Source organism: Electrona antarctica (assembly GCF_951216825.1).
Source record: "Electrona antarctica genome assembly, chromosome: 4".
Classification (NCBI taxonomy): Eukaryota; Metazoa; Chordata; class Actinopteri; order Myctophiformes; family Myctophidae; genus Electrona; species Electrona antarctica.
In genome coordinates, this window is record NC_136809.1 from 50,545,786 (window position 1) to 50,557,801 (window position 12,016).

The following is a 12,016-nucleotide window of genomic DNA, read 5'->3' on the forward strand; positions in this document are numbered from 1 at the left end:
GCTCCCGGCTGGATCCGCCGGCAGAAACTATGCGCAGCTGCTAGACATGAGACTAATTATTAATTAGAGCGACAGAGAGAGAGAGGAGTGTGTGTGTATATGTGTGCGTGCGTGTGTGTGTCAATTTAACAATGGTGCAGACGATCAGACATCAGTGAGTGATGTTTGCGCTACTCTATGCCGAATTGAAGTGGACTCGGACCCAGACTTTTTTTTTCTCCCTGGAAATAAAAATGTCTGGGTTTCCGAGGCTACTTCAACAGTGACCGTTAGAAAAACACATTTCCAGACTCTCACCACGTAGTCGCAGAAGAGAATCAGAGCTCCCCTGCGTACGATCTCTCTGTTGACCATGGCCAGCCGAGACTCTGGCCTCTCCTCCTCTCCTTCCCCTGAGGAGGAGTGGGGGCTCAGCAGCTTGGTGCTGGACAGACTGGGTCTCCTGGAGGGGAGGACGGTGGACAGAAGAGTGATTAGAGGCAGCTAGACTTCTCAAATTCTACCCCGACCCAATGCTTTCGGGGCCCAAAATGTATGCTAAGTTTAGTCGGGCCAGGCTGAGCCTCGGGTTCAAAAGACAAAAAAATAATAATACATCTACTACCCCTCCAAAAAAAGGGCATTTTTGGAGGTGGATGTGTTGGACGCAGCGCAAAGCGAACCTTACTCGGGTATCTAGCCGTCCGACCTTCCTAGCTCGTATTATTAAAGAAACGACAAATATTAAAGAAAATCGGCGATCGAAAAGTGGTAGTTTTCAAGATGTTTTGGCTATTATCCCTGGAACGGAAGGTCCACTCTGCTCAGTTCAATGCTTGTTGGATGCAGTTTTTTTTTCTTCTGGGTTTTCGGGACAAAAAGTATGGTAATGGTAAACAGTAAAGGCCTGGGCATTCATTTACAATTCCATTGAGAAGAACCAGAAAGGGATGCTGAAATGTAGATATTGTGAATGGAGAGAAAGGTTTCAAAACGTGAGTGAATGAATGAGTGAGTGAGTGAGTGAGTGAGTGAAAGGGTGAGTGAGTGAGTGAGTGAGTGAGTGAGTGAGTGAAAGGGTGAGTGAGTGAGTGAGTGAAAGGGTGAGTGAAAGGGTGAGTGAGTGAGTGAGTGAGTGAGTGAGTGAGTGAAAGGGTGAGTGAAAGGGTGAGTGAGTGAGTGAGTGAGTGAGTGAGTGAGTGAGTGAGTGAAAGGGTGAGTGAAAGGGTGAGTGAGTGAGTGAGTGAGTGAGTGAGTGACTGAGTGAGTGCTTCTCCCAACCCCCCATGCTTACTTGGGTGTGTGGTGCACCTCGGCCCACCAGGAGTAGTTGGTGTAGTTGATGATGAGGAGGACTTGGCACCAGAGCAGGACCAGAGAAGGGTGCGTGGTGGTCAGACACTGCACCAAGGCGTTCAGGCCCTCCAGAGGGTAGAAGGAGCCGGGAGGAGCCTCCGGGCCCACCGGCTGGCCCCCGGCGGCGGCGGGCTGCTGCTGACCCTCGGCCTTGAGGAGCCGACTGGCCGCGGCGGTGATCCTACGGAACATTCCTGAAGGAACAGAGGGATATTAGGGACACTTCATAGTCATACCAGTGTTCATTTCGTCGACTACCTTTTTCTTTCCACTGACGAAAACTAAATGGAAACTAAATATATTCACAATTTCGTCAACAAATAAAAACTAGACTAACTAAAATGTTAGGAAGGGACTAGTGGACAAGAGATCGAGTAGAACTAAAAGACAAAGCGTCACAGCGCAACGTGTTGTGGCTTGTACATCCGCTATTTGAAGACGAGACTTCGAAATACTTTTTTTGTCCACCGATAGACTATGCAATGTTCTATTGGTGCTCGAAGGTTTATTTTTGTATTCAATGAATTAAAAACGGTCTACGGGACACATGAGCAGTGCTAACTCACCGCTCTTGAAGATGTGTATGAGACACATGACTGATAAACTCTGAGAGTGCACACATGGAACCAAATGGACCCTTTATAACTCACCACTCTTGAAGATGTGTATGAGGCACATGAGCAGCGTGCCCAGCTGCTGGCAGTAGAAGGTGTGCTGCTGCTCCGTCATGTCCACTTTGACCTGCCGAGAGGAGACGTCGTCCAGCAACACTCCTACCAGCTGCAGGAGAAACCTGGAGGCAGGGAGAAGACAGAGAGGTTAACGAGACAGTGAGAGGGACAAAGTCATGGAGAGGGACATTATGTGAAAATGGCAGCGTAAGCAATATGATTCACGCTGCTGAGAAAGAGGTAGGAAGGCAGAGAGTGGAAAAGAGAAATTGAGTGAAGGACCAAGAAGACAAAAATTGTCTTTCATTTGACCCTTTGTCAAGACCCGCCTGTGGTTGTGTAGCCTGGGTTCCAGCCTGATTAGTGGATGAGTGATTTGGAATCCCACCAAGGTATAGGTTTAGTTTTACTGAGGTTAGGTTTAGGTTTAGGCATAGTTTTACTGAGGTAAGGTTTAGGGTTAGGGTTATTAGGCATTGTTGCAAAAACGAGAACTGTCACAGTATCACAGCGACTACTGGCCAATCACAGCAGGGTTTCCTGGAGCTGCGGTGGGATTCCAAATCACGCGTATGGGATGGAGAGAAAGGATTTTTGTCCTACCACGAAACGGCAACCAATGGGTGCGAAGAGGGGCACAACCACGGGGCGGGACTTGACAAAAGGGTGAATTCTGAAAAACGTATAGAAATAAATTATAATAAATCCCCCGTATCAACAACACTCACCTGGCGAACGTCTCCTCGGGCGGGGCGCGCACTGGCGTCTCACCGTTGGTCTCCTGGTTGCCAATGTCGGGGAGGGGGGGAGGTTCCAGGGGAGAGGGACTGTGCTGCCGCAGGCCGCGGATGGCGTGGCAGGAGAGGAGCTGCGGGGACAGGGACAGCTCGTGGACGCGGGACAGCACGATGTCCTCCGTGGACTGGGAGATGAGCACGCGGAGGACCGCCAGGATGCCCGACACCCACAGCTGCACCGTCGCCACCGATAACTGCATGGGGAAGGAGAGGATGGGGTTGAGGTTTGTCTCCTTCCAACAGACTTTTCAGAAGTTTTCGTGTACTTATGTTTACATTGTTTATTTCATACACAGGGGGTCCCATATACAACACAACGAAGCTGAACCTGAAGTTTTCCCTTTTTTGCACCGCTGTAACGGCACCACAAGTGAGCTGTATATAGTGGGTGCAATGTTTTTTTTGTGCGTGCGTGCGTGCTGCGTGCTTGTGTGCGTGCGTCTCACCATGGTGGCCGGGGTGGTGAACATGCTCTTCAGCAGCATGTCGACGGGCCTCAGAGAGGAGGGGGCCACGGTCTCAAACAGAGTGTTTAAAACCCCCAACGCTTCAGGAGAGTCCAGGTGCATCTGTGGAGAGGAAGCAACACACACACATGTTCTTACAGGAAGCCGTTGAGACGAGGAACAACATATCACGAAACCATTGGACTCTTGTCTTTGGAGTCTTGCGTGGTTCAAATGCCATCCTCACCTGCTGCTTGGCGATCATGGGCAGAATGACATCAGCTATCTGTCTGGACAGTCTCTTCCACTTGTCCTCGTTCTCCTTGTGACACTGCTGCAGGACTAGGATGAACATCTCCAACACCTGAACGCGCACGCACACGCACACACACACACACACACACACACACACACACACACACACACACACACACACACACACTTTGAGATGGAGGTCGGCGGCCAAATACATATCATTCTAGGGGTTCTTGATATGAAAACATTTGAGAACCACTGACACAGAACTTTTCAGAAAACTGTTATGATTTAGAAGACATTATTTTGTAGAATCTTGTCTCAGGTCTTAATGGGTTACAGCACCAGTAGGTCAGGTGAAAACAAATTCCTTGTTCACTTCGCTATGGAGTCGATGATGACGGAGTAGAAAGTGTGTGTGTGTGTGTGTGCATGCGTGCGTGTGTTGTGTGTGCGTGCGTGCGTTGTGTGTGCGTGCGTGCGTACCTGGTGGTACTGAATCAGTCTCAGCAGCATGGAGACCACCACCTCTTTCTGCGTCTCCAGCTCCTTGCCTGCGTCCGCCTTGTTGCAGCCTCTCAACACAAACAGGTCGTGGACGATGGGCTGCAGGGCTGGGATGGCTACGGAGGGAGACGGAAAAACCATCAGGGCTGGAAGTAGCCATTAGCTTCTTCTTAGCACCTATCCATGGGTTTTTTGAGCGGTGTTCTCCGCTCCATTACGCAGCTATGTGTGTCCCTATGTATACGTGTCCCTGTACGTGTCTGTCCGAGCACGGAAAACTGCAACACGCTGAACACGGTAACTCTGTCATTTCCCGACCGTTTCGGACGCGGAAAGGCTCGCCGGTACAAGGCCGGCCCCCTGCTGGTGTTGCTCTCACCCAGTGTTGATTTTGTCGACTAAAACTATGATGAAAAATGTTCGTAGTTTTTCACTGACGAAAACTAAATAAAAACTAAGCTATGATGACTAAAACTAAGACTAAATATGCCGACAATTTTATCAAATATCAAATAAAAACTACCGTAGACTAAAAAGTCTGACAGCTTGTAGATCAGCTATTTCCAGCATGCAAAGTGAAAAATCAGGCATCAAGGCCAGCAAAAATGCATTTTTGTCGACAAAAAACAACTGTAGATTTGGTCAACCAAAATCATATGACATTTAGTCGACTACAACTAAGACACAAACATTTCAGGTGACTTAGCCTGGGGTCCACCTATGCTTTCTATTGCATAGGCAGCTCCCGGCAGGATCCGCCGGGAGAATCTAGACGCAGCTGCGCGACATGAGACAATCCTGTACTTCTAACCCAAGGAAGCTCTTCTTCACTTTACTTCTAACCCAAGGAAGCTCTTCTCCACTTTCTCCTCCCTCCTTAAGCCCCCTCCCCCCACCCAACCTTCATCCCTCACTGCTGATGTTTTTGTCAACTACTTCGAGAAGAAGGTTGACGATATCAGCAGCTCCTTCCCCCCCCCCCCCCATAAAGTGGCATCTGACTCAACCAACACTAACCCCAACACACCACGCATGTCCTCCTTCTCTCCTCTTTCCCCAGACGAGGTCCTACAACTAGTGACTTCCACTAGACCTACCACCTGTCCTCTCGACCCTGTCCCGTCTCCAATCTTCCAGACCATCGCACCTGATCTGCTCCCCTTCATCACCTCCATCATCAACACCTCAGTAACCTCAGGCTGCGTCCCATCTGCCCTCAAGTCAGCCAGAGTAACACCACTCCTCAAGAAACCAACCCTTGACCCCTCAGATGTCAAGAACTACAGACCGGTATCACTCCTTTCATTTCTATCAAAAAGCATTGAACGTGTTGTCTCCAACCAGCTCTCTCTCCATCTCTCACATAACAACCTGCTAGATCCCAACCAGTCCGGATTCAAAAAAGCCCACTCCACAGAAACTGCCCTGCTGGCAGTCACAGAAGCACTACATGCTGCCCAGGCTGCTTCCCACTCTGCAGTCCTGATTCTCCTAGACCTATCAGCAGCATTTGACACAGTGAACCACCAGCTGCTCCTAGACACCCTAGCGGATCTAGGCATCGGCGGGACGGCACTAAAGTGGTTCTCCTCTTACCTCACCGACCGGACCTACCAGGTCTCCTGGAAAGGTCTGTTATCATCCCCCCGAACCCTCCAAACTGGGGTCCCACAGGGATCTGTACTTGGTCCCCTCCTTTTCTCACTGTACACTAAATCCCTTGGCACTATCATCTCTGCCCACAATATATCCTATCACTGTTATGCCGATGACACACAACTGTTTCTATCCTTCCCCCCCTCTGCCACCCAGGTGGAAGAGCGCATCACTGCTTGCCTGGCTGACATCTCACAGTGGATGTCCTCCAACCACCTCAAGCTGAACCCAGACAAGACTGAGCTTCTCTTCTTCCCAGCTAAGTCCTGCCCGATGCGGGAGCTAACTATTTCCGTAGACAACGCCCTGGTAACGTCTGTCCCAACAGCCAGGAACCTTGGTGTTGTCCTGGACAGTCAGCTCTCGTTCAAAACTCACATCACAGCTGTCACTCGATCCTGTAGGTTCACACTCTATAACATACGACGAATTAGACCGTTCCTCACCCAGGAATCATCCCAGCTCCTAATCCAGACAACAGTCCTGTCAAAACTTGACTATTGTAACTCTCTCCTTACTGGCCTACCGGCATGTGCACTGAAGCCTCTCCAACTGATCCAAAATGCCGCAGCTCGCTTGGTCTTCAACCAGCCAAAATTCTCACATGTCTCCCCCCTGCTCCGCTCCCTGCACTGGCTCCCGGTCGCTGCCCGCACAGAATACAAAACTCTGATGTTGGCATTTAAAGCAACCAAAGGTATGGCTCCCCCATATCTTGCCAGCATGATTGAACCCTACAAACCCTCCCGCGCACTCAGATCAGCCAACGCAGGGAAGCTGGAAGTACCCTCACTAAAAACGCCGGGACAACGCTCCACACGTCCCAAACTCTTCTCCCTTCTGGCCCCAAAACTGTGGAATGCACTTCCCGTTGCAATCAGAACTGCAGCATCACTCCCGATCTTCCGCCGTAGTCTGAAAACCCACCTTTTCAGACTCCATCATGGCCCATAGCACTTACCCTACCCCCTTAGACAGCACTTCTTAGACTTATATAGCATTTGAAACAGACTTATAGCATGTCATGTAGACAGCACAATAAGTGCATTGTATGTAGTCATAGCACTTCATAGTATATATGTACAGCATAGTATAGCATATATGTGTAGTTTATATGTATAGTGTCATTATATAGATATGTTCTAGTTATAGTTTATATGTATAGTGTCATTATATAGATATGTTCTAGTCACGGTCTTAGCTTACGCATGTTTCGCGATAAATGCATTTTTTTTTTTTTTTACATATGTGATGTATTCCCATGCTTTTTGTTCTTGCCTATTGTAAGTCGCTCTGGATTAAGAGCGTCTGCTAAATGCCTAAATTGTAATTGTAATTGTAATATAATTAATTAGAGCGACAGAGAGAGAGAGGAGTGTGTGTGTACGTGTGTGCGTCAATTTAACAAAGGTGCAGACGATCAGAAATCAGCAGAGAGTGATCGACATTTGCGCTACTCTATGCCGAATTGAAGTGGACTCCCTGGAAATAAAAACGTCTGGGTTTCCGAGGCTACAGGTGACTCAAACATGACTAAAACTAAATGAAGTTTAATTCCCAAGACTATGACTAAAAAACTAAAAACGAAAATGTAGCTGTCAAATCCAACATCGGCGTTGCTCTCACCGTGCGTGACGGCCTTCCGGCCGCTGGCCATGATGCCGTCGCACAGCTGGATGATCTTGGGGATGCTGATGATCTGCTTGGAGTGGTAGCGCTCGTAGGACAGCAGCACCAGGAAGAAGAAGATGCTGGGAACGATGGCCTCAGAGTCCCTGCAGCAACATTCATTACACACACGTTAACACTTTGAATCATTCATTACACACACGTTAACACTTTGAATCATTCATTACACACGTTCACTCACTGTCTGTCACATAGTAGGCCTGACACAATTATTACATGATCGCCAAAATCGCAATTATTTGAGATAATCGTAATATTTTTTTTAATAATAATCGCCACTGAAAATAACTTACCTGAACTGACCGACTTCAATGTATTCAAACTGCTTGAGCACAAATCCTATGAAGACCTGAAAGAAAAAGACATGTTGTAGTAAAACAATCAATTGCAAGCATTAGTTTTGCACAAAAAACACTCCTTGTTGGACAAAAGAATGGCCATAGCTGTCTTCACAAATGTGATGAGGTCATCACATTTGGGCACATTTGGTCAAGTGTGTGTCTCACCTGGTCTGAGTCCAGTAAGCAGTAGTTGACGCGGAGCTGGACCAGCTGGGCCAGCAGATCCAGGACCTGCCGCTGGAGGGCGACAGAGGTGCTGGTGGTGTACTGCTTCAGAGCCTTGATGACCAGCGGCTCAAACAGACGGATGTGGTTGTGGATGGCATTCTGAGGATGGCGGGAAAAACACACAAAAACTACTTAAACAGACGGATGTGGTTGTGGATGGCATTCTGAGGATGGCGGGAAAAACACACAAAAACTACTTAAACAGACGGGTTTGGTTGTGGATGGCATTCTGAGGATGGCGGGAAAAACACACAAAAACTACTTAAACAGACGGATGTGGTTGTGGATGGCATTCTGAGTGGCGGGAAAAACACACAAAAACTACTTAAACAGACGGATGTGGTTGTGGATGGCATTCTGAGGGCGGGAAAAACACACAAAAACTACTTAAACAGACGGATGTGGTTGTGGATGGCATTCTGAGGGCGGGAAAAACACACAAAAACTACTTAAACAGACGGATGTGGTTGTGGATGGCATTCTGAGGGCGGGAAAAACACACAAAAACTACTTAAACAGACGGATGTGGTTGTGGATGGCATTCTGAGGGCGGGAAAAACACACAAAAACTACTTAAACAGACGGGTTTGGTTGTGGATGGAATTCTGAGTGGCGGGAAAAACACACAAAAACTACTTAACCCATTCTGGGCGGGAACCCCTTTTGGCGTTTTAACTAAGCATTATGTTATACTTTAGCTATTTAAAAAATATTTTTGAAAAATTGTGAAAAAGCGGCGCAAATCTTTGAATATATATTCTTTCAGAATACTTTTTTTGTCTTTTTACGTCAGGCCTAAATGTGTTAAACAGACGGATGTGGTTGGCATTCTGAGGGCGACACACACACACACACACACACACACACACACACACACACACACACGCACACACACACACACACACACACACACACACACACACACGGTTGATGAACTTCATCAACTGAACCCACTGGGAAAGAAAAAGGACGTTCTAATTCATTCTTATTCTACAGAATGTTACAGTTTGCAGCCATTTAGATCCGAGACCAGATTCTACTAAATGTCCTCCAAATCATGACGTTCACCTTGTCTCCTCTGTGACGCGTCACATTGGTGATGCTGGACCTCAGTTGGTTGGACACTTTCTGCATCACATCGAACCACCTGGAAGAAGAAAAAGAGCAGTCAGTGATATGTGTGTGTGTGTGTGTGTGTGTGTGTGTGTGTGTGTGTGTGTGTGTGTGCTCCTCAAGTCAAAACCACTACCCCAGTGTTGACAGCAAATGTAGATTTAGTTCAGTCATAGTCTTTGGACTAAAATGTCATCTAGTTTTAATCATATTTTAGTCATCTGAAATGTCGATGGTGCCTTGATGGCGTCGTAATGCCCGATTTTACACTTGTTGTATGCTGAAAATAGCAGATCTACAAGCTCACAACGCAGCACGTTGTGATCTGCTATTTTCAGAGTGCAAGCAAATATAAAATGACTTGTCTTTTAGTTCTACGCGATCTCTTCTCCACTACTCCCTCAACACTTTAGTCTAGTTTTTATTTGTCGATGAAATTGTCAGTATATTTAGTCTTAGTTTTAGTCATCATAGCTTTGTTTTACATTTTTGTTTTCGTCAGTGGTAGTCAACCAAATCTGCCACAGGGAAAATAATCCCTGGGCAGATTGGTCTGGCACTCTTACATTTAAATTACATTTCACTCAGCCCAGAGCTGTGGGTGACAAATCAGAGTCCACTATTCAAAGTGAGACTTGCACCCGCACCGAAGATTAATATCTATGCAGTAGTGGTGCACGATATAATCGGTAGCACATCGAAATCGTCCATATCGGCGAAAAAATGCCATATCGGTATCGGATCGGTCTCAAAATAATAGATTATTTTCACAGATATTGATGACGCAATAATAATGTGACCGTCAATGTCGCTTTTGTTTTGTGTATTTCTAATGTTTGAAGTCAGCATCGGTCAGAATCGGTATCGGTCAGATATGACCCTGCAAGTAACCGGAGATGGGTCATAATTTCATAATCGTGCACCCCTACTAATGCAGTGATATTAGTCTGGCCATGCCAGGCTACATAGTACAAGTAAGACGTGCGAACGCGGGAAGTGAACAAAGCTCGTAAATTGCAATAACAACAATTAGAATAAATTACGTATACATATGTGTGTATGTGTACGTGCGTGTGTGTGTGAGTTTTTTTAAAGTTTTTTATTTTTAAGTTTTTTTTAAGTTAAGTTAAGTTTTTTTGTGTGTGTGTGTGTGTGTGTGTGTGATACAGCTGCGCCCTCTGGTGGCGGGTGGGTGGTACAGCGTGACACACACAGACAGACATGTTCTGCTAGATCTCATAGTTAGTGCTCACTGCGTTCGCAATTAGTTGACGCTGCACCCCACCACCACCCAGGAACCACCCACCCCCCACCACCACCCACCACTCACCCATTGGTGTCCTGCTCCTGCTCGGCCTGCACCATGTTGCGGAGGCTGGCGTCCGCCAGGGCCTGGGTGAAGTGCGTGTAGGGAGCCATGAAGCAGTAGTGGTAGAGGCCCGGCCGCAGGCTGGACGAGCCCAGGCGGAGGGCCTTGCCCTGGGAGCGGCTCAGAGGCCCGCTCAGGGAGCCCTCGTACTGGGACGCCAGGTTGGTGCCAAACAGCGTCTTCAACAACTATACGGGAGAAGAGAGAGAAACGAGCCGAGAGAAAATATAATACGACAGAAATGAAGTTGGAGAGAGAGAGAACACGGGCATGAGTTAGAACGCAGTCAGTGCACAGTTCTATGTACGCGCTGAAAATGCTAAAATCCCACAACTGAAAATGTTTGGACAATGTGACAGGAGCACAACACACTAGTGCTGATTCCTGAACAATAAGCACAAGTTTGCTATGTAAAGCTGTCATCATATAGAACACTTTAATTACAGATGTGGCTACATCGCTTACGATTGCCTTTTTTTGTATTGCATTGGATTGATGCCAACAGGTTAATTTCATTCATTTTGTTCAATGACAAAATAAAATCCATTCATCCATCCAAGTTGTACACTTCCATAGAACACATTCTGGCTTTTAACCCATTTTGGGGCCGCCGGGAACCCCTTTTGGTGTTTTAAACATTACGTTATAATTTAGCTATTGAAAAATAGCAGACCTACAAGCTCATAGCGCGCCACCGAGTGGCGCGCTACGAGCTTGTAGGTCTGCTATTTTAGAAAAATCGTGAAAATATTTAGGGACCAGTCGAAATTTAGAAAAGGGGGCCCTGGAGGAAAATAGGGGAGGTCCATGTATTTTTAATTTTAGTCAGAGGGAGGGTGAGCTAATTTTATATCGAGTCCAAGGGAGGGTGATCCAATTTTGATAATAAAATAGTCCGGGTTTTATATAATACTACAGCTTTTCTGAATTAAAGTACAACTTTGGTCAACGATACCCCTCTGTTGCTTTCACTTGGTTCTTCCCAACAGGACCGGTTTTCATTGTTCCCCCTGTCAGTGCTTGGTGTGTAAGTACACACTACAACCCCCACTTTTCAATAGCTTCCATAGCTTGCTGTGTTAGCCGTTAGACTACGAGACCATTGTCCGCGAGTTCAAGCCTCACAACAGACTTTATTTTCTCACATATTAAAAACGCTAGCAGATTAAAGTTAGGAATAAATAATACTCGGGTAAATGTGATATTAATTAATAGGGGAGGGTGATTCCTTTTTGTTTAATCACCTGGGGAGGGGACTGGATTTGTATTTTCATTCACAGGGAGGGTGATGGTATTTTATATCAGGACAAATACATTTCCTCCAGGGGTACCCCTATTTAAATTTCGACCGGTCCCTTATTTCAGAAAACTGGAGGATTTAGAAGACATTTTTTTTAATTTCGACGTCAGGCCTGAATGGGTTAAGACTGAGAACTTGAATCCATGGTCTCCCTATCAGGATGAATTCTACCGGCACGATTCGCTGGCCTAATCTTGGATTTACTCAACGAACGACAATCAAATGAACTTTCGAATGAATGCCTCTAATGAATGCCTTTTCTCTATACGTACATCGCTTTATCCCTTTTTATACAGTATCGTAACCAGC

General features: G+C 46.7%; 1 protein-coding gene across 14 annotated transcripts in view; it reads right to left on the bottom strand.

Annotated features, from left to right (window-relative positions):
- Window positions 1-12,016, bottom strand: part of htt (huntingtin) — a 110,242-nt gene that overhangs the window by 39,849 nt on the left and 58,377 nt on the right. For all 14 annotated transcript variants that reach the window (XM_079500273.1, XM_079500280.1, XM_079500271.1 and 11 more), the window contains 12 exons: window positions 10,369-10,595; window positions 8,994-9,072; window positions 7,863-8,024; window positions 7,650-7,705; window positions 7,294-7,442; window positions 3,991-4,127; window positions 3,497-3,613; window positions 3,250-3,372; window positions 2,735-2,997; window positions 1,986-2,128; window positions 1,274-1,529; window positions 298-442 (listed from right to left, as the gene is read on the bottom strand). In XM_079500273.1, the coding sequence (XP_079356399.1) occupies window positions 298-442; window positions 1,274-1,529; window positions 1,986-2,128; window positions 2,735-2,997; window positions 3,250-3,372; window positions 3,497-3,613; window positions 3,991-4,127; window positions 7,294-7,442; window positions 7,650-7,705; window positions 7,863-8,024; window positions 8,994-9,072; window positions 10,369-10,595 (1,857 nt within the window). The remainder of the gene's footprint in view (window positions 1-297; window positions 443-1,273; window positions 1,530-1,985; window positions 2,129-2,734; window positions 2,998-3,249; window positions 3,373-3,496; window positions 3,614-3,990; window positions 4,128-7,293; window positions 7,443-7,649; window positions 7,706-7,862; window positions 8,025-8,993; window positions 9,073-10,368; window positions 10,596-12,016) is intronic.